This window comes from Euwallacea similis, chromosome 10, assembly GCF_039881205.1.
Source record: "Euwallacea similis isolate ESF13 chromosome 10, ESF131.1, whole genome shotgun sequence".
NCBI classification, from domain to species: Eukaryota; Metazoa; Arthropoda; class Insecta; order Coleoptera; family Curculionidae; genus Euwallacea; species Euwallacea similis.
The window spans coordinates 2406225-2429281 of NC_089618.1; the positions used below are offsets into that span (position 1 = coordinate 2406225).

The window sequence follows — 23057 nt, forward strand, 5'->3', positions numbered from 1 at the left end:
AGTGAGACAGCGTCGAAATTTTTCCCACGTTTCGGATTTTGATAGAGGGCGAACTATCGGCATGAAGAAGGGTGGACTTTCTTTTCGTGAGATTGCCCGAAGAATGAATCGGAATCACACCACGATTGCGAGAATATGGTCTTCGTGGTCTGAAGAGAGGGTTCAGCGACATCGTCCAGCTGGACGTCCTCCCCGTAGCAGCAACGCATGTGAAGATCGACTTCTTAGACGGATGGCCATTGGTGATCGATTCCAAACAACAACGTCTGTTGCAGTAGATTGGATGGGAGCTCTAAATCGTCGGGTGTCGATGGCAACAGTTTACAGAAGAATTTCGTCTTTTGGCCTGCATTCATACCGCCCAAATCTACGACTGCCACTAACCGCCCAACACCAAGGTTCCAGATTGGCCTGGTGTCAAGAACGAATTGATTGGAATCATGAGTGGAACAATATCGTCTTCAGTGACGAGTCGCGATTTTGTTTATGGATCAATGATGGGCGTAGAAGAGTCAGATGATACCGAGGTGAAAGAAGAAATTTGCAATTTTCTGAAAGGCGCCACACAGCTTTAACACCTAGTGTTATGGTCTGGGGTGCGATATGTGGTGGTCGAAGATCTTCTCTTGTGTTCGTTCCAAGCACCCTAAACGCACGTCGCTACATTGACAATGTTCTGAGGCCAGTATTAGTACCTTTCATGCAAACTTTACCAAATGGCATTTTCCAACAGGATAATGCAAGACCACATAGTGCGGACATTACTCGATGATACCTGGAAGAAGCACAATTGGAAATACTGCCTTGGCCTGTACGGTCACCGGACCTATCGCCCATCGAACATCTTTGGAATATGATGAGTCGCCGTCTTCGAAATTTACCGAGACCTCCAAACAATGTGGATGACCTACGACATCATCTTGAGGTAGCATGAAATGAAATACCCCAGGAAGATATTGATCATTTGTTGCAAAGCATACCGCGAAGAGTACGTGCTTGCATTGCCGTACGAGGCGATGTCACTTATTATTAATTTTTTCATTATCAAATGTTGTATCTTTTAACTGAAAGTCTGATCATTTGATACTCTATTATGAAGCATTATTTTGCCAAAATTACAAGACTTAATTATTATTATTACTAGGTGGTGCATTTCATGTGAAAGTGAGTGTATATGATATTCGCAAAGTTAACTAGAGCCATTTAAAACGTGAATGCTAGAAATGGTTAAAAAAAATTACCTTCATGAAATGGAGATCGTAACACCGTCTCCTGTCCCACGCTGTGGAGCAGTACACTCAGTGGAATTTGCGGTTTGGCTCTGGGGTATTCCGCCCTGTCGCCCAACATGAAGGCGAATTAATCCAATTTGACACCTACGCAGGAAGAAAGAATTACGACAAAATAGAGGGATTTATTTCTATTTAATTCGTGGAACCGAAGCGTTCACCGTGCACGTCACAGGCACGTCGAGAGCGCACGAAAAGAAATAGAGGCCATTGCGACGATTCTCTATATTTCCCCCTAACGTCTAACGAAATTTAAGGAAGAGCGCGTTTCCTAAGCACATGAATTTTACTCTCGGCAATAAAGGCGTTTAAACACAAACACATTGTATAGGTTTACGAGGGCCGAACACGGAGAGAGGTACGTACGATACAAGGGTTGTCATAAAACCGGAAATCTCGGCACTAAGATCCGGGATAACCAGGAAAGCTACGCCCGTAAAAATAGGGCGTTACTTTTTACGTTTGCTTGCAAGTCGAAGATAAGGCCGCCTTCAAATACTTGTTCCAGCAGGATTTAGAAGCTCCGTTACTTCAGATACCGCAGGAAAATTACCAAGAACTGTAGTCGGCAACGTTGCGGGGATTGGGACATCTGGAAGTAGACGATATGAATAAATATCCTCGGGGATGAAATATGTATACGTACAGCATCTATCAGAACTCCTTCCCCGCGTCCCACTCCCTCGTCAGATTATTGAATACGGTGCAACCCGCAAAAAATACCGTGATGCGGGTTTTGAGCCGTCAATTAGGCCATTTTCGAGGTGATTGATTGCCCAGATTAGCCTCGGCAAGTGATTATCCTGCGGGATAAATTTATCGTAAAAAATTACGATTGATGGCACGTTTCGCGGGGAGAGGGGCAAATCCCTCTACATGCAAGACTCGAATTTTCAAGTAGCCCCACTCCCACGCTTTTTATCAAAAACACATTAATATCCGCGACCCAAAAAGGACAGAGCGCGATAGGCATTGATTTACAGCAGACTTTAATTTAATCCCGACAAATGTAACGTTATTTGTTGCCATCGGTCCGGACGTAATTAGTTTTTGCAGTCTGATTATGTCCGGCATTAATTGCAGGCCGTTTGTTTTCGATTGGAGCGACAATTTTGTCAGAACCCGGCTTCATCTAGGGGCAAAACTCCGCCATTCGACCCCTCCACCTCGCAAGTATTTGGCATGTTTACGACTGCAACTGCGGCATTCGAAATATTCAAATGGGCCGCAAAGTTACCTTAAAGTCTTGCCAGCACCGGCGGACATTTTGCTGGTTTTAGACTGGCGACATACTTCCAAAACTCCGTTTCCGACACACGAACGTTTTACGTTACTTTTCCAGGAGTTTTGAGGAATCGTAAAAGAGTAGAGTGAAAGCCTCGCATTTTATATTTCACATCGCCTTAAAATGGAACGGTTTTTAAGGGAACTCTATGGGATTTCATGGTCTAACAATGACAGTGGCGTATCACGCCTCTGAGAGCTTTTATAAATTTTCCGAAATCGGAGAAATTGACAACAGATGTTTTTCCTAATTTATTTGTCCCCTTTTCCAACTTTTTCAGGCAGGACTGTGACTCATACAGGGTGAGTCGGAAAGAATGGACCAAGACTAAACTGGAAATACTAGACGTTAAAATATTGTAATCGAACTCGACATGGCTTATACCAATGTCGCTAGTTTAAGAAATACAGAGTGTTCAAAGTTTAAATCTTATTCTGAAATTTCTCAATAATTAAGAAAGTTTTGATAATATAAATCTGAAAATTGGTAGTTTTATCTTTTTTGGTGTGAGAATTACGAATTTTAAGTTTATTTTGACGTTGTTCTTGGGAGCTGCTAGTTTCACTGTATTAATTAAGTAATTTAAAACACATTTTTTTATCTGTCGAGCCATGCTTAAAACAAGTCGATAATTTAATAGAACGCTCAAAATTCTACAGAGAAAATGTACTTTTGTTTAAGTCGTTTAAATCTATGGGTATTTAAAAGGTTCAATGTGTTTTGCTATGATTCCTTTTCAGTTCCATTTTCTTCAGAAGTTGCGGCAAAGAATACAGGAAGCCATGAATACATTTAAAAATAATAGGGAAACTTTATTTAACTTTTAGAAACATAAAAAAAAATGTAGTTTAGAATGTATTGAGGTAGGCGTATTGATGTATTGAGGTGAGGACATTTCCAACATTTGATTTGAAATTTGTCTTTATCCCTATTTCCAATAATTGTTATTGTTATTTATTGTTGCTTTTATTAGTTTTTCGTGTGTTTTCATTTTTTAAGTATAAAAACTCATAGCAAAATACATTGGACCTTTTAAATACAAATAACTTAAAAACCAATAGATTTAGATGACCTAATTGAAAGTACATTTCTCTGTAGAATTGAGCGTTCTATTAAATTATCGACTTGTTTCAAGCATGGCTTGACAGATTTAAAAAAAATGTTTAAAATTACTTATTTAATAGAGCGAAACTAGTAGCCTCTAAAAATAACGTCATAAACTTAAAATTCGTAATTCTCACACCAAAGAACATAAAATTACTCATTCTCAGATTTAGACTATCAAAACAAAATTATTGAGAAATTTCAGAATAAAATTTAAGCTTTGAATACCCAGTGTACCTCTTAAACCAGCGACATTGGTATAAGTCATGTTGAGTTCAATTACAATATTTTAGCGTCTAGTATCTTCAGTTTAGTGTTGGCCCATTCTTTCTGACTCACTCTGTATAATATCGACCAAAGAGAACCTGACAACCAAATCTATGACCTTCCACAATCAATAAAAACAGTGGTGTATGTCCGAAGGTATCGTGAATTTTTTACTTTGAAATCTAAGACGTTTTCTGGTTTTTTACGTTTTCCAACTTTTCTCCCCCTGGTACAATCATGGTTTTTCTGTCTCAAAATGGGGGGATTTTAGAGAAAACTCTATGAAGCTCATAATCTAACAACGACGACCCTGCCGTTCCTAGGATCCAAGGACTCTTGCACATTTTTCAAACTCAGAGAAATTGATGATAAACATCGTTCCTGATTTATTTTTCCCCTTTTCCAACCCTCCTTGGTACGACTCTGATTTATGCACTAAACAAAGACTTAGTAGGGACTTCGTTAAAATGGAGCGATTTTGAGAAAACTCTATGGCATTTGATAGTCTCACAACATCGCTGCTAGTTCGGCAATTATTTCGAGGAATGAACGTCCAATAGTTATTCGTTTAAAGAGTGCGGAAAGTGATACTTGACCGCACGCCAAATGCAGCGGGCCCGAAGACTCGAAGTAGAGCTCATCAACAATCGAGTGCGGCACAGACACTTTACACTATATACTTCCCAGCAGCGGATGTATGTGAACTTTCTAGTCCTCACCAAATTCAATTAAATATTGGCGTGCGGTAAAACATTTTGCCGCACATATGTCAATGGCCACAGTTTGCAGTTACCCACAAAGATTTATGACTCCGACACCTCCCACTTTGAATTGCGAGCCGCAAAACTTTTTACCGCACAAGTGCGGTTTGCGCCTGAGCTATCCAGGGAATTAATTAATTAACCTCTCATTGTTATTTTTCTTTATCTTCCGCACAATGCGTTTCATAAAATACGATACGTATATGGGAGAATAGGAAAATCCTGGCGAACGACATTAGGAGGTGCCTGGAGAGCAGGCGATCGATGAAAGTTCCCCGGAAAAGCGATTAGGTCCCAAAAGAGTAGTCATGTACACAAAATAAATTATCTCCCGGCTAAATATGGACAAGACAAGGCAAGATAGATGGACGCGACGCCACTTTCACAGATTTCTTGTGGAGCTTTATCTTTTTTTCGCTCCCCTTTAACATCTCTTCAAAGTCGGCCCTTTTTGCCTTCTCAGCAGCATCCGCAGATAATGAATTTTATTCGTGGGGTTAACTCAATTAATTCGGCGACGAATAATGAATGGCGGATTTAAGTGTGCCGTAAGATCCTCGACCGATTTTCCCCGGTCCCGGAAGTGGAACGTCGCAGTTACTGGTGTTGTGAGTTAAAGCACGTTTGTCGGCTGGAAAAGCTCTCGTTTTAGGCGAAATTAAAGCTCCCGTCGCATCGGTGTTGGTTTAGAGGCTGCAATTTAAGTCGGGCGCGCGGTTGAGAGTTTTCATAATATGTAATTCGAGAGGCTGTGACGAGGCGAGAAGTGCTAATTCGACTCAAAAACAACCTTAGGGCGAGGAAGACTTCTGAAAATTACGTGCCAGTAAGTGGATTTCTTCATTAATTTCTGCTCGCAACGTCAAATGGCTTTCGCACACCACGGAGGAACCAGAACCGACAATTTCCTACATTCGAGCTCATAAACAAGTTCATCTACAAGGTGTCCGTTTCTGAAGCTCAACCATGGGGATCTTGGTCACCATAAATGATCGAGTTGCTTAAACTGGATCTAAAAAATCTCAATGACTTTAGTTTTTAAGATTGTAACGACCTTCCTTTGCAGCTCATTAATTTTAACGAGCACAGATTTATAAATGAGCTCGTTCATAATGCCTCGTAAATAATAATATAATGGGGTAAAATCTGGTCAATGTGCCGGCCACCCTGTATATCCAAAATGACTACTGGGAAATATTTCCAACAAATAATCAGTTACTCTCCTAGGGTTATGTGGTACGGCACTATCTTGTTGGAACCAGAGGTTATCCAAGCGATTGAAGAAAATCGATCTAATCCGCAAGCGCAGGTAGGTTCTTCAAAGGTGCAAATATCCATCTGCAGTCCAATTGTATTGCCTTTGTAAATATCTGAGCTCGTGCCTGTGGTCGATGTCCTTGGTATTAGTGTGAATTCTCAGTGGACCAGACATGCTCATTGTGACGATTGAACACGCTTGAGTTGGTAAACTTGCACTCATCCGTGAATATCACGTCGGAAAGAAAATGAGGATTTTTACTCCAGCAGGGCCATGATATTCCTACAAAAGGCGACCTTCCGTTCAGTGTTTCCTGAATGCAAGACTTGGGTGACGTGAACTGTAAACGAGCGATATTTATGTTTTTCACGACTCTCCACACTGCCAGATGAGATACGTTAATTTCTTCTGGTATGACCCTTGCCATAGTCGGAGGATTAATTTTGAATCTTATAGAGAATTCAATGAATAGCCGCCGTTTGTTCTTTTCGAGAATTTTGCTAATTGTCTGTAGAATTTCTATTTGATCCAGTTTGGCCTGTGTATGCCACCTTTGAGGTTTAGAAAGTGCACCAAACTCGGTTGAGTTTCTATAAAGGAATAGAAGTTACTTTTGACCTGATTGTGAGGCACGATAGAAGGCGTTAAACGAAATTCAGCCGCCCTGACAAAAATGTCTTAATTAAACAAAATTATGGACGTTTTTTCCAAGACACCCGTTCTTTGCAAATACAAGATTTCTGATATTTGCGCTAAATTGCAAGACTGAACCTCAACATGTGATGCATCTTCGTAATCAGAAGAACAATTCAGTGAATGCAAATTCCCAAATGTGGATATTCAAAATGGCGCCCATAAGAAAAAAACAAGTTGATGATGATCGCCGGTAATCGAAACGTCGGATTTGCGAAGTCAATCAAGAAACGGAATGTTTGCTGCAATATTTTGTAAATGCTGAAATAAGTTACAAAGGGATTCAAAATTTAGGAAAAACGCTGCATAATGATTTCACCTACTTTGCAACAATAATAGACTCTCTAAAAGGGGAGAGACATGATGCCATTCTTAGAGAATTAACTTACAATTAGGTAAAAAATCATCCAAATCAGTAGAAATTGGACAACAGATTTAGAAGTATTTTTAGTAGGGCGTTAATTTTGTACAAGATTTTATTATAGACAATTCTGCGCAACAAAAATGTTGTAGACTGCGGTTTTCCGCCCCTAAAAACCTCGAAATGATATATTTTGCTCAATTACAGTCATTTCAGAAAAAATATTTTTAGAAAACTGCAAAAAATATTTACTTTTAAGCCCTGTACTTCGAAGACTGCAACCCATGGATCTAAAATAAATTTGATTAAATTTTCACACATTGACCTGAGAAATCTGCGGTGGTGTTTTATACAAACCGTTCAGATATAACTTGTTTTATACAGAGTGATTATTTAAATTTCATATCTAGCCAGCTGTAGAATTTTACATAAGAGAAATAGAACATAAAAAGTAAGTCGTAGCTTGATCATATACTGCAAAATGACGTTAAAATTAATTTTCGATAAAGGAGCCAAGTGATGTTACGTTGCTTTATTTACTTTTATCGACATACGTTTTTTTCTTCAACAAATTCTACAGCTTACTAAATATGAAATTTAAATGATCTCTCTGTATATTACGTAGTGTAATTTTTATTACCGCTCTTCCTAGATATGTAGACTGTTGATGGAATATTACAAATAAATTCAATGGATTTACTGGAATTCTGGGAAATTGGAAGGAAGAGAGACATTGTTTTGATTAATTTATATCTACATATCGGCAAAACCCTAAAGGGGATTAAAAATGAATTTTCCTGCTAATAATTGATAGAATAGGAAGTTGTTCAGCAGGAGCCTAAAATTCCGGTTAAGTTGTAAATTTTAAATGATAAACAAATTGAGCTTCGGGGGTTGAACTACACTGTAGGGTAACTCCCACATAATTAAATAAAGGCTGCTAAGTTTTTTAGTTTTCATGAAAATTCTCTTCTAGGTAGAGCTACCAGTGCTTCGATCTATTGGCCATTAGCCCTGAGAAAATAATACTAAATCTAGATAGAGGCGAGGACAGATGCTATGAATAAGGACAAAAACAATTTAAAGGCAATATGTCTACTGAGGACAGAAACGTTTAGTGACTTAAATAGCTCCCAGAAAACTTTTTGAAAATGTTTAATTAAAAATTGATTTTTTGAAAAATGTACCAGATATTTTTTAGGTTAGATCTGCTTTTTTGCACTGCCCTCAACTTCTATTATTACCTCCATTTTCCCTGGAACTGCTCCCCTTCAGTAGGTTGGATATATTTTCTCTATGTTCCAGCAATGAAATACTGAAATTCACTTGAAGTTAAACCACAACACGGCGACAATTACAAAAACTAGAGAAATTTTCTGATTAAGGCAATCATATTAAAATATTTTTTGGCACTTGTCAGTTTTGTCACAATAAAGAACCTGGAACTTCACAAAGTAAAAAACAGGGGGCGTTACAGAACAAAGACTGGCCACTTCAGTAGACTCTAATGAAACCGGGCAGTTGGTTTTACCTATAATATACATTTGTGGCAGCAAAATATTGAATCATATTTGAAATTGAAAATACACCAATCTAATGAATTTCTAATTGGATTGAATGAAGATCAAAATTCAATAATGATAACAACTAAACCCAGAGGGTACCAGCCAGTCAACTGTCATGGCCGCAATAGTAGTCCCTGGGGCAAGGGAACATTCAGAATATTGAAAGGAAAATTTCTGTTTCCACGTATTTCGCCTCTCCCACCTTGCGTTAGATATTGATAAAAAACATCCATCGAGACTATCAAAGTAAAGGAGGTATCAGAAATGTGTCTCAGGTGCCGATCGTTAAGGACGCATACAAAATACCCCAATGGATGCAGTACGTCGCGAAAGTTAAACTCGGAATTTCGTTATGGAAGTTTCGTGGGGGGCAAAATAAGCGCCGGCATACTTATTACGTCTCGCTGCCGTCCGGATAACAAGTAGCAACGAAAAAAAGCGGCTCTCCGTTTAGTATGCATGACGGGGCTGCCGCGGATAGTTTTAATACTTTTTTGAAAGTTTTATTTATAAGCCCATTAGGGCACCCCTCCCCCCCGGCATAATGAAAAAGCGCCTTTACGTAACGCCATCCGGGGAAATAAACTGGGGGCGAATGAAAAGCGGCCAACGTCGAAATTAGACAATTCTCTAAATTGAAAGAAGCCAAATTGGGTAAACATCGCTTCGAATAATCCGGGGTCGTTTTAAATTTTCCGGAAAACTGCTCCCTTTTTTTTCCGTTTTGTTTTCCGTTATTGTCATTCGAAACGCTTAGCACTTGTTTTGCGTATTATGCCGCAAACTCTAGATGAGCGCGAGTGAGTGAGGATTTAATCCGGTTTCCAGGGAGAACGTTTCGAGTTCATCGAGACAGAAAAATAAGCGAGGAGAAACCGAAAAATGGCCAACGCGGGAACTAAACAATCTCCCAAATTGAAAGACTCGATGGGGAGAGAAAACACTGTTTTTGAGGTAAACGGCGTTTCAGCTTTCCTTTCTATTCAATCACACCTCCATCACTTCGAGGGAATTTCGGGTCTCCAATTGCTTTTATAAATGAAATTGATGGAAACTGGACAGAGACGTCACTTCGATTAGAAACGAATTACTTACCTAGAGCTTTGAAGATTAAACAGACATATCGGCAACATAGCTTTTGACCGACATTTGACAGACAGTTGACAGAATTCCCAGAACATAAAACCATGTGAGAACATGACGAAACTCCGCCTCTTCCCACTCACTCCTTGAAGCATTTTAAGGATTAAACTAACCGTTAGACCATAATATTAATTGACAACTGACGGATTAATTCTGAGACTGATCACAATAATTCTGCCGAATTTGCTAAGCTTACCTTCGATTTTAAGGATTAAATTCGGGGCTTGGCCGCGTAACATTAGTATCAACTGATGCCTGATAGATGACACTGATGACTGAATTCGCAACGTTGCCACATACCTCCTTTGTAATCGGAGTAGTTTCTGTCGTATATACGAATCTGGCGCGGTAACAATCAAACAAAAACCCAGTTAAAAGAGAATCCACGTCTGTAATTTCGCAAATGCCAAAGGAAGAGCGATTGTGATGCAAATTTCTGGATTGTCTGCCGAACAATCGAGGGCTTTAATTGAAAGATTCGTTTAAACGTCGGAGTTGTTTTTGTTTGAGCGGATCGACCGACTCATTGTTACGTTATTTGTGACAATAAAAATGAAATACGGAATTGTGCTGCAGTGACAAATGACATTCCATTCGTATTGGCGCGCCATCTGGGAAACACCCGCGCATTTCCCTTCAGGCGAAATTCCCCAATTAAAGCGACAAAGAGCCTGGATCCGTCATTTAGGGGCCAAACAGGTACCGAGCCCTAAACTCCATTAAATGTTCCGTGGAACTCGTTAATAATAAAGTTGCCGATAACTGCATTCCCGGCTGATCTTCAGACGTCCCATTACCTAGGTTTGCGGTAATTACGTTTCCTTTCAATTACCCCATGTAGAAGCAAAACCTCTGGATTATTTGTCTCAATGCATACTCGATGACGTGATATTCTTCTCAAACATTTTTAACACTGTTTGTGATGTCTTTAGCGATGTTGCCAACTCCATGCAAATTGCTTTTCTCGTAGCATGATTGACACCTTGCAAGAATTTATCCGGCCACCGGCTTGCGGTCAGACGACAACAGAGCAACCGAGGATTAATTTAAACTCGGACATATTTGTAACCCCGTCGGGCGTGGAGCGACACGAAAACAACTCGTTCGGTGACGCGGCAATTTGTACCACTGTCAGCTCATGAACTTTCCAAATAAAACTGCTCCAATCGCAGATTAAATAAAGTTAGACAATGACAACATTGTTCGGGCGGCCTGGCGCCCACGCCAGGTCTTACCATTCACGTCAAGTGTCAAGCTTGACCGCAGTTAATTCGAATCAGGGTGCAATACATTAGTATCAACCTTCTGGTTGACAAAGACCTAACAAAGAAATTTAAAGAATTTAAATCGGACAATGGCAACATTGCTGAGGCTGCTTGACATTCACGTGAAGTGTTAAGCTGGACCAAAATGCGGACATCTCCTCTGATTCTACTAACAAAACTTTTCAGTTAATTCGAATAAGAGAGAAATTCATCGTAAATAAATCTGGACAAAGGATTGATAGAGTAATTTGAATTCAAGAAAGGGAACATTGCTAAGACGGTCTGACATTCACGTCAAACGTCATAGATCACATCAAGTGTTAAGTTTGTCTGCAACGCAGCCAGCTGATCTAATTTTACAGACAAAATTTCTCAGTTAATTTAAGTCCGACTGAAATCCGTCGTAAATAAACCTCCCGACTAATAAAGAACTGATAAAGGATCTTAAATTGGACGATCGCAAAATTGTAGATAGCTTGACATTCATGTTGAATGTCATCGTTCACGTGTTCAACTGCCAATCATGTTCAAATGTCAAGCTTGACCGCAATGCTGCCAGCTGATCTTATTCTATCAACAAAACTTCTTAGTTAATGTGAATGCGAATGAGGGTGAAATCCGTCGTAAATAAACCTCCTGACTGACAAAGCCGGGAGATCCGTTAATTAAAATACACTTTAGAGTTTAGAGTAAGACTCTTCGGCAAATGACTATATAAATTCGAGGGAGGGTTTTCTTTAATTAACCAGTTTTAATTACAGGTTTTCCTGAAGATGTACAGGGTGGGATATGATGTTTATGAAAACTACGGTCTAAAATTATTTTCATTGATACAGGGTGACCCAAAAAAAATGCGATGAGAGTGAAAGACAATTTTGATGATCGTGACAATGTTGTTCGAAATTCGAATATGATATAATCGCATATGCGTTTATTCCCTGGGGTGGTGTCAAAATATGCAATTTCTGAGCTCATGATAGGAATGAGGTCTGCATTGTGCACGTGATCCGCGGTATCGCCGACTTGTGCTGCATCGAAACTGTGCCTGATGCTCACCGAGTCTGTAATTATCGTGAAAACGTGTGACGTGTCATTATACACACTCAACATGGCCGGAATGCATGCCGATCCGGTCCCAAATGCTACTAATTTACCGCCTGGTTGGCGCAAACCACTTTTGGCATTCGATAGTATCCCGAGTTTATTAAGGGGGGAATGACTACCCGCCCCCAGTTACATGTATATCGATTTCAGTAGCACTGGAACGATTTTTTTAAAGACCCGCTTCGGGTCCGGGTCCCGGAGGAGGACTTAAACTCGGGATAACATTCTCATCATAGAGAACTGAAACTCAACAAAAAAGACTCGGTTTTATTGTCGAGCTGGTGTTTTATGACAAATGGGGCAACGCATATCGTTAAGCCCAGGGGGTGATTTCGCCGAAAACTGCTTTTTTCGGGGTGGCTCGGTCTTAAAGACGATGGCCGACGAATAAATGAAACGGCATCAAACGCTTATGTTTTTCCTTCCACGGGGTTATAAAATTGAGCCCTTTTCCGGCAAACCCGAGAGAGGACGATTATTGCGCCGATTTTTGCTGTCTTTAAGGGCCGTTAGAAACCCGATGAAAAATTATTTCATTCTGCTCCGGAGAGAAGTTTTTTTCCTGGGACCATTTCGGCAAGGGGGTCCGTCCTGACACCGATACATCCCTGTAAAAACTGAGCGGAATTAGGACGGATTAAGGCGCGCTCCGCGAAGGCAGATGCTCCATTTATTTAACAAATTACCAAAATCAATTCTGACAAGCCGCAAAATGAGCCAGGAGAAGCTTTGCCTATCCCGACGATGATGTATTGCATGATTACATTTCACCCCTCCTCGAAAACCATTTTGGACGCTTTAACAACTTCAGAGACATCCGACAACCTACACCCCTGCAGCGAATTACACTTAGAATTATTCCATGTTCCAAGCTAGAAAAAATATCATCATACCATGGAAGTGAAAAATTGTTTTTCTACTTTTACTTTACCTTTCTTACCAAAGAACCGCATACACAATGCTGTCACCAGTCAAAGATTTCACAAATAAGTAAAGTTAGAAATTTAATAAATGTAAAATTACTTTCATTATTAAACAGCATATCCTATGACTGGCCAAGGACTTGAAAAATAAATTATATTAAAAATTTAAATGGTGACAAAAACTGGGGTTGGAAATTTAATAAATATAACATGTTTCGGTATTCATTTGGCCTTATTTCAAAAATTTTATTTATATTACTATAGAACAGCATACCCGATGACGTCATTAGTCAACGATTTGAAAAATAAACGACGTTAGTTCTATTTCAAGTCTTTCGAATTTGAACTGAAATTTAATTACTAACAGTGTAATTTTCAGTTAATTTTCTGATTTACAGAAAATATTTGGAGACATAAATTCTGAAAACTACACTGTAATTTTTAGAATTGCTGCTTGTCAAAGCTTCGTACTGTTCCATTTTTGAGTTTGTTTGGTTGCTCTTTGCCTGGCTCTATTCAGTACTAAAATTTCTATCGCTAAAATGTATCAAAAAGTGGCAATTCCACCCCTAAAACTGGGAAATTATCGTAAACCCTCGAGTTATTTCTCGAATTATGGACGGGAAAACAATAAAACTCCTCGTAACGAGAGAGCGCCGCTTTCAGCACGTTTCAACTACCAAATCTGATTATGTGGCAAATAAAAAGGAGGATTAGAACCCCGAATCCCCCCTCTCACTTTTAAGTACATTTTTTTACGCTTCGGATCCAAATTAAAAACGCCGCCCGCGGGCCGTCGCACTTTCCTACTTCGGGGCATAAATTATGATGTGCAAACAACACGGATCAGACAATAAAATCTGGAACGCGCCCTGAAGCCAGCACCGGGAAGAAGTAGTGTTTCTCCAGCTGTCCCCCCCTGTTATGACAACATTAAGGTGGAGTGCTAATGCTCGAGCAAACGTGCTCGGGTTGTTGTGTTTGCAAAACGCTCGGTAAAGGAAAATTATGGAAATTCGGTCGTTAGGGCGCACCTTCAGAACGTTATTGTGATGTTTCAGGTTTTCGGGAGCATCTTTTGATTGACCCAAACACGCCTTTATGGGAGGAAATTACGTATGCAGTTCTGCCCGGTTCTGTGTGTGGATATTTCACCAGAATGGATCCCGAATACGTAGGACCAACCTGCTTAATTTATTTCGCGCCTTTAAACGAGCATGCGGGGTAACGTCATCAAACTCTTATTCATTTTAAAACATATTCGATATTGTAAAGAACATGACCATGACATCGAATTAGATTTCTTTCGAAATTTGCCTAATTCGAATTACTCAAAACCTTCTGAAACAATCACTAAATTTTCTCGTCATTCCCTATAATGTGGCATATTTAATACATCGTCAAGTATTCCCAATCTCCAAAACACACTCTAACGCATCCAAATCCTCTTCCGCATTCACACTTTTTGCCTCCCTTCCGTTTCCTCCAACTCCATCTTTCGCTTAATAGAAAGATACAAAAAGCGAACGATAGACCGGAGAGAAAAAAGGCCCAATTCATCGTCCTAATGTGCTCCAGATTGAGTCCCCGTCCCGTAAATACATAGTCAATTTCGCGTACATAAAGTAAGTTGGGTTAAATTGCTAATGGCAGTCATAAAGCAGGGCCCGATAGGCCCGGAATATCGAACCCTCGTTAAGATATCGCCGGCAACTGGCGTAAATTAACTCGGGGACCATCAGTATTCACCCCCCTTAAATTGGAGCCAGTCATCATCAAAAAGGAATTACCATTGATGTGTCTATGTTTTCCTAGTTTTTCTACCTGCATTTAGTGAGTTTTAGAGAGACAAGGCACCGTTGCCTAACTGAAACTAGAACAACAATCAACGAAGACACCCGTAGGGCTGTTACCCCTGATAGATTCATAGATGCGACCATTACTGACGCGACATGCGACAATGTCATTCCCGACAAATCGGTGGATGAGTTTCATACTACGACATCCTGCAATACTATTCCCGACAATTTGGTGAATGCGCCTCTTAAAAAAACCCTTCACGGGGCATTGGAGCGCCGTTAAGAGCCCTCAGCGCCCACTCCGACTTATAAATGGGGCCATTACGCGTCCCCCATAAACGGGCGGCTTTTTAACTTTAAATCAAAAGCCGTAAAGCGTTTTATCGGCACTGGGGGTCGTTCGATGTAAACTTTATAGGTTTTTTTGGCTTCAATTGCTGCTTTTCATATAGGGCTGCAGGGTGCCAATGGAGGATATGTGAAAGTTTTTTGGCGTTGATTGTCCAAACGCAATTCTTGGTGCATTTGAACAAGGGTTGTGTTGGGACGTCATTGCTAGGAACGAGAAACAACAGTGTGACGATATCTCGATGTGACCATCATCAGGCAGCAGTAAGAATACTTTTAGAATGTGCAGGATCGTATTTTATGTATAAGAATATGTGAGAGTTAACACGAAATATTTGACGACGTTAATTGGTCCAAGAATTTCACCAAAAATTTCATTCTCACTCTCACGTTCCTATACGCAGAACCACAGTTCAGGTAAGTAAAGTCATAGGCCCTGTTCAGCAAAGTCAATAATTGAGCAACTGTTGCTGCAGAGTGACACGCTACTCTTAAAATACGTTTATGTGAGCGATGACGTTCTTTTTGTTGCAAACTTCAAACAGTTGCACAACTGGCATCATCGTCGAATGTGGACGGTAGGTTTTATGGGCTCAGGAAAATACGTTTCAGTTAGTTTAGGTTAGTTCAGGTTAGTTCAGGTTAGGGTTTGAAAAACAGAGGGCGCTTAAAAAAATTAAAATTGCTAAAAAAATCGCGTGTATTCCGACTAGATGGACAACTTTAAGAGTGTGGGCCAATGTTTCCATAAGGAGGATATATGGCAATACATCAACAGGCCAATCGCTTTCTAAATAATTATTCACAATGTAAGTAAACGTGTTCTCGTCGCAAAAGAGAACAACAGGGGGCGCTTTAATATAGGAAAGAAATAAATTCCGGTTATACGTGCTCATAATTGCGAGAGGCGAAATCCGAGCAACGGCGGATAAAAGAAAATGATAAAAAAGGGCGGATTAACAAAGTGGAATCGCTTTATATGTAGATGTTAAATACACGAATACCGGGGGGCTTAAAAATATCCCTTTATTAAGGATATTTGAACGGGGAAGGTATTGAATTATGTATCATGTTTAAGGGTTTAAGGAGGATCGATGCTACGTGTTTAATTTATTGGATTGTCCGGGGCGCAAACGTATGTGTGTGTAGCGATAAATGGGAGCCCCTTTTTCACTTTTTTCTCTCCATTGTGAGCTGATTGAATGTGTTTTTATTCGGGAAAATGGGAGTAAAAAAGTAGCAATAATATCAATTAATCAACACTGTTGTTGTTTGACAATCTACAATGCAACTGTCACCGATCAATCAATTGCTTGACATTGACACTGACAAGCACCGGCACTCTTGTCATATCTAAACCTTAGTAAGTAATTGCAGGCAAAATGAGTAAATTTTAATTGATTGGATATAAGATCCTTATCATAAAGCGTATTAGGAACGTCGAAACAAGAGAAGTAGTCTTGCTGAGACGAGTGGAGGGGTGCGGGAGAATTTCAATCAAAAAGCCAATTAAATTTCTTGTGTCGAAGCGTTCGTCGGGCCGATGAATGGGGATTTATTTATTTATCGAAAATGAAAATGTCAAGTAGACCGCGGAATTCTAAATTATTTATTTACCGGCCCACTAGCTGTCATGGAGGCCATAATTGCCATTTCCTCTTTTCTCGTTTTTCGATAAACTTCAATAAATATTAAATTTCTCGTGATTGAAATTACACGGAGTGGCAACACCGCTATCGTGGCATCTGCCACATTTTCGGGCTAGTATTGTTGTAATATTTAATAATAAAACTTAAAGGGCAGCACAGATGCAATAAAGGGGCCGGTCAAACTTTCCCCAAGTCGGGATTTCTTTTCGCGCACATGTCGGCACCGGTAATGAAAAAATAAGTATTACTTCGTTATGAGAGTTTCCCTGAAGTTTCCGTCAGCGCTGCCGAGAATTTTGAAAAGTCAGATTATTATTGTTTTCGATGGAGGCTTTCGGTAATAAAAGCACTCAGTCTTACTTAGAAGGGGGAACGTTACTCAAGATTCCAACAACGTATAATCGACTTATCCAATAAGTTTATCCGTTAAATAATACCTGTAGATCCCTCTATGATTCAGTGCGAACATCCCTCTAGAAATTGTTTAGGCACCTGCATACTCGAAGTCGATAAACTCAAGGCTCAAAAGGCTGTAAGGAAGTTTTATCAGGGGGCGCCATCTAACAGCAACGTATTGATCCATAGGGCATTAGGCAGAGCCATCTAGTTTAATTTCCACAAACTGTAAGCAAAAGAGGAATTAATTTAAATGAAAAATGCAGATGTCTTCCTTCTTATTTTATAACTGTCGAAAGATAATATATAAAACAAACAAAATATTGTTTTTCAGTCTTTAAAACATAAAAATAAGTTTCCTGATACCTAATATTTTGCTGGTAGATATAGTAACAGCTAAAAAATTAAACGTTTTGAGTTCTAAAATATTTTCTTGATATTTGGTGAATGCGTCAGCTTGAACAAATTATTTAAGACATTTTGGTAAATAATCCTTCTACATATGGAAACTAGAAATTTTCCAGAAATGTCATGATTGAAATTAAATACGCTTAATGTCAGAATGGATTTTGACACAAATTTTCTTCTACATTCATGTTATTTACTGATAATTTGACGGATGCGCCATTTAAATATTAACTAATCCAGTACACAAACAGACGTTTCATCTTGTTTCAGTTACATACTGAACTGTGTTGGAGGGCAACACAGTGGTGTATTTTGGAGCAGTCGAAATAAGTCTATGAATGTTCCTGTCCAGCGAACATGCATTTATTGACCATCTAGAACCACAAAGTACAAATAGCAAAACTGGATTGAGTTAGAATGCTTCTAACACAGAGACTATTTCAGTGCAAAAACGCTCTTTAAAGGGCACATGTTTGTATTTTCCCAATCTGCATCCGTGAAAATAGGTCCCAATTTAACCCTCTTTATTGTTTGTTGGTATAGGCGCCTCAATAATAGTCTGCGATCCGAAACTATAGTAACTCAGAAATTTCCTTAATTAGCTTTGAAAAGGGACGGGCTCTCGGACTAGTGCAGAATCCATGACGACAATCCCCAATGCAAACACAACAAACGTCCACGATATGTGTCACAGTGCTGGTTTCTCTTATACCGTAGATGGATATTCAGTTTATTTGAACATTGCTTGAACCTCATTTGCAATTCTATTAACTACCAAAATGTGACGATGAAAATGATGGGTGTCGTGCCTTGGGTCAAGCAAGCCAGACAATGAATCGATATACCATTTTGCACCAACTGGGCGATGGTACGTACGGATCGGTGGTGCTGGGACAGCGCAAGGACACAGGGGAGAAAGTGGCCATCAAAAAAATGAAGCGCAAATATTATAGCTGGGACGAGGCCATGAATCTCAGGGAGGTCAAGGTGAGGGAAAAACCTCAAAAAATACTTTTCAAAGAGTTAAAATAGAAGGATTTTTAGTCTCTAAAGAAGCTGCATCATTCCAATGTGGTCAAGCTCAAAGAAGTGATCAGAGAAAATGACATTTTGTATTTCGTTTTTGAGTACATGCAGGAGAACTTATATCAGCTGATCAAGGACCGTAGGGTGCCTTACCCCGAGGCCACAGTTCGGAACATGCTCTATCAGGTAAGAAAAACTGGAATCAATACGTCAGGATGACACAAATTTTCCAAACCTTCTGAATAAATAAACTGATAATTATCGACATAATAAACTTAGGATGAAGCTAAATTTGTCCTGAAACAACAATCAATAAAAAAATGGATACTGCATTTACGACCAAAAAAAATTGCCATTTCAAAGTAAAATTCTTTTAATGCAGATTCTCCAGGGCCTCGCGTTTATCCACAGACACGGCTTCTTCCATCGGGATTTGAAGCCCGAAAATATTCTCTGTTCAGGGCCGGATTTGGTTAAAATCGCCGATTTCGGATTAGTAAGAGAAATCCGCTCAAGACCTCCTTACACTGACTATGTGTCAACCCGATGGTACAGGTCAGTAATATCCCCAAACAGCCTATAAGATATTAATAATTGATGATTTTAGGGCCCCTGAGGTGCTGCTGCACTCCACCACCTACACTAGTCCCATCGACCTGTGGGCTGTAGGTTGTATTGTGGCCGAAATATACACCTACAGACCGTTGTTTCCTGGTACTACTGAAACTGATCAGCTGTATAAAATTTGCGCCATCATGGGAACCCCAGACAAGGTACTATTTTAGGGACGTAAAAGGCGTCCCGTATTCGACTCTCAACGTGGGTACCTTAGGAACCGAAGAAGATACAGAGTTGATTAAATGGAAACAAAGTTGTGTCTTCATAAGAGGAATACTTTGTCTTTTTAATTTAAAAAACAATTGATTACCTCCCTAAATATCCAGAAAAAATCGAAAATTGCTATTTTTAAATTTTTTTCTGCCTTAAATTACAGAGAAACATGAAAATTAAATACACTTTCTTTTCCCGCGCTACAACATGAAAATAGTTTTTCGTAGATGTGAAGTTTCGGTTTTTCAATATCATTAACTTTTTTTTTCAAATAGGGGCCTTACTGTTTTTTACGAGTTCGGCTAGTCGTTGGTAACTGAAAAACAATCATGTGCTACATTTGCCGATTTGCGACGTCTGGATCAAAAATATTCATTGTCAGAATTTTAAAAATATATTTTAAACATTTTGATTGTTGATTCAGAACTGGACCGCGGGCAAACCAATGAACCGCAACAACTGTTAGCCATCCACTTATTTGGAAATATTTGGTTTAGCAATAATAATATAAATAAAATAAATAGACAAGTGGGCAGCGTCTGTGATAGCAATTATAATGTGTCTATGCCTGTCATGTGATCAATATCTAACATTTATTGAGTTATTCATTTTAACATAGAGGTTTTCAGTTTTTATCATGAAAGTTGAGTAAGTTAGATGCACTAATGCAGAATGTGAAAATGTTAAGGTATTGTTTCTCCTGACAATGAATATTTTTGATCCAGACGTCGCAAATCGGCTAGTGTAGCACATCATTTTTCAATTATCAACGACTAGCCGAAATCGTTAAAAAAACAGTAAGGTCCCTATTTGAAAAAAAAAAGTTGATGGTAATATTGAAAAGTAGAAACATCGCATCTACGAAAAACTATTTTCATGTTGTAACGCGGGGAAATATGCCTTAAGAAAGTGTTCTCAATTTTCATGTTTGCACGTAATTTAAGGAAGCAAAAAAATAAAAGAAAATAGCAATTTTTGGCTTTTTCTAGATATCTCAGAAATTGATGGGAATTCTTAAACAATTATAAAAAGGCAAAATACTCTCATAAAAGCACAACTTTGTCTTCATTAACCAACTCTGTATCTTCCACGGTTTCCGAGATCCACATGTTGAGAGTCGAATATGGGACATCCTCTACAGGGTGAGATGTAATGCTATAATCCCTTTTTTGAATACCTAGGAATATTTAATTGCCCCAAATAACCTTCCTGCGACAAAGAATCTCAGGGTGAATAATCTCTAATAAAATAATGTGCGTAAATAGATAAACTTGCAGCTTAATAAATATAGAAACAGAGACGAAGTGGACGCGGTTAAATATTAGGAAAAAATAAAGACATTTTGTTGCTACTCATACCGATTTAAAGCTACGGCACACAGGAAGTAGGGCATCTTATCTTGGATGCCCTTCACAAACACATATCAAAACTGGTAGAATAAAATTACAGAAAAAATGGCCTGAAGGGTACCAACTTTCCGGGGCCGTAGGCTTCAAATTCCCCTATTTCTCCAAGACCCCTCTAAGTGAGGTGGTACCCCAAGCAAGTCCCGTGGCAGTTAACTTGATGGATCAACTAATGGAGTGGAACCCGGCGCATCGGCCCACCGCGCAAGGGGCTTTAAAGCACCAATACTTCCAGGTACGCTCACCACATCTGCCTCCCAACACCTTCCGCCCTATTAATTTCACTTTAGATAGGGCAACAACACTACCACCTATCCATTCCTAGCGGTCTGCAAGACAACCTTAGGGCCTCAGCTCGAATGCCCCTCATGCCCTCTCAAATGGAGTCGACCTTGGAACCCTCAGGAATGCAATTCCAGCCACAGCAAATGCCCCCTAGCGTGCAGATCAACATTCAATCCCTAATTAAACCCATAAAAACTCCGGAGAAAGCCCAGCCTGTAGTGTACACTTTCGGCCAGCCTGACTTTGGCAAGAAAATGTTAAACGATTACCCGGAATTTGGATCCAAGTACCTGCCTTCGGCGCTGTCGCAGAACCGCAAGAAAATTTCCTGGGATTTTGGGAATTTCGAGTATCCGGAGGACGACTTTGCGGATATTTTAGGGTGAGGAGAAACGGTGAGTTTATGCAGGGTTGTAACTGGGTGCTTGCTAAGAAGGAAAATCAAGCGTCCCAGCCACGAGAAACAGCTGAATAAAGAGTACCAGAAACAGAAGCTCAATCTTAGTCAGATCAACCTTGAGGACCTTTTGGAACCTTTGGCCAAGGCCAGTGCCGGTGAGCCTGGGAATAATTATTATTGTTAGTGTAACTTACTGAATGCTTCAGGAACAGCCAGGTCCCAGTATTTAAGTGTGTCCAGGTACGTGGCAGGGCACCCTGTTTCCGGTACAAGGAGGGACGTGAATCAAAGCTATCATCAAGGATTGAACAGCGGTCTCTACAGAAAGAAGTCGGAAATTCTTGAAGGTCCATTAATCCGTTTTTTTTTTGTATCACCAAACCAGTCTGAATGGTCATTTGTAGGTCTCTACCAGTATCAAGCCGACTAGAACCTTCACTTCACGCTTGAAAGCTGAAATGAACATTAATTTGTTAGTTAAATTTACGGATAATTAATAAAGGAATTTGTATTAAAATAATGGTCAAACACGCAAATCCTCTTTGGGTCATACATTTACATAACCGCAAACCACGTACAATATAATTCCACCGAAAACCCCCTGAGGGGAGCTTTAATTAAGTATTATATTCATTAGTTATTTAAATCTTAAATGCCATATAAGAAGAAACATAGATTAATGCATTGAAAAAACCCATAACACTCCAGAATACCAATTAATTTATGATTGTTTACTAGCGGAGGAAAATTCCTTGTCAAGGCAAATGAGTGGGAAAACGACAACGCTGCAACCCTCTTTTGTTTTTATTGTACTCGGGACGTTAGGGGTCTCCTCTGTCATGTGATTGGAGTCTAAGTGAAAGGAGAAATTAACGTTTGTTTTGCTGCCGTAATGATTTACCACGCAAGATTGTCAAGCCTCAGAGATAATATGATTTTAATTACCGTGAAATCTTTAACTGCATACTCATAATATAATAGTTTTAGTTGTTTAATCAGTACATGTATTAATAGCCCATTAGTACTCGAGTTACTTACAATATTTTTCCGCCTATTCGTGGCAGTATTGCTGGCAGCATGCGAGTAGCCTATTTTAAAAATTTAAACCCGATGATAGTGACAGAACCATGGCATTAAACAGGAAGGCAGATAACAAAAACTAAATTTTTACAGTTTATCTCTCTCTTTTGAGTAACCGCAAAGTAGGCAGACAATACTGCGTTTATTGACTCTGTGTTTCCTTGTTAAAATAATTATTGAAAAATAGAGCGTTAAACTGAACTATTAAAAGTGGATTTTATATACATCAAAGAAACGTGTTCATAGTCAGTTGAAGGAAAAACATTTAAGAATACTATCTGTGGCTGGATGTTTGCGGGAAATCCCACTTCGCTAATTTAATTATCGAACGCTAATCGCTCAAGCATATAGCTAGTGAAAAAACAAGCGCAAAAACCCATGTGAATAAGTTAGAAAAAGACGTCCAAAAAA

General features: G+C 39.4%; 1 protein-coding gene and 1 long non-coding RNA gene across 5 annotated transcripts in view; one reads left to right on the plus strand and one right to left on the minus strand.

Moving 5' to 3' along the window:
• LOC136411749 (uncharacterized) overlaps positions 1–21865 on the minus strand; it is a 35616-nt gene extending 13751 nt beyond the window's left edge. Inside the window, exons 1-3 of one of the 2 annotated variants that reach the window (XR_010752345.1) lie at positions 21761–21865; positions 17252–17436; positions 1242–1376 (exon numbers count right to left, since the gene is read on the minus strand). This is a non-coding gene — a long non-coding RNA (uncharacterized lncRNA). Of the gene's footprint in view, positions 1–1241; positions 1882–1935; positions 2423–17251; positions 17437–21760 lie in introns of those variants that run through there. The other variant, XR_010752344.1, reaches the window with a different exon arrangement.
• On the plus strand, positions 18287–22086 carry LOC136411747 (serine/threonine-protein kinase MAK). Of its 3 annotated transcripts, none has more exons than XM_066394429.1 (9): positions 18287–18605; positions 18663–18830; positions 19027–19199; positions 19252–19417; positions 20925–21116; positions 21172–21548; positions 21600–21721; positions 21773–21913; positions 21971–22086. In XM_066394429.1, the coding sequence occupies exons 1-9, from the start codon at positions 18450–18452 to the stop codon at positions 21994–21996; spliced, it is 1521 nt and encodes a 506-aa protein (XP_066250526.1). In that variant the 5' UTR covers positions 18287–18449; the 3' UTR covers positions 21997–22086. The 3 variants fall into 3 exon arrangements, with proteins under 3 accessions (XP_066250526.1, XP_066250529.1, XP_066250527.1); XM_066394432.1 differs by having other exon boundaries at positions 21779–21913; XM_066394430.1 differs by having other exon boundaries at positions 21603–21721.
• Positions 22087–23057: the final 971 nt, after the last annotated feature.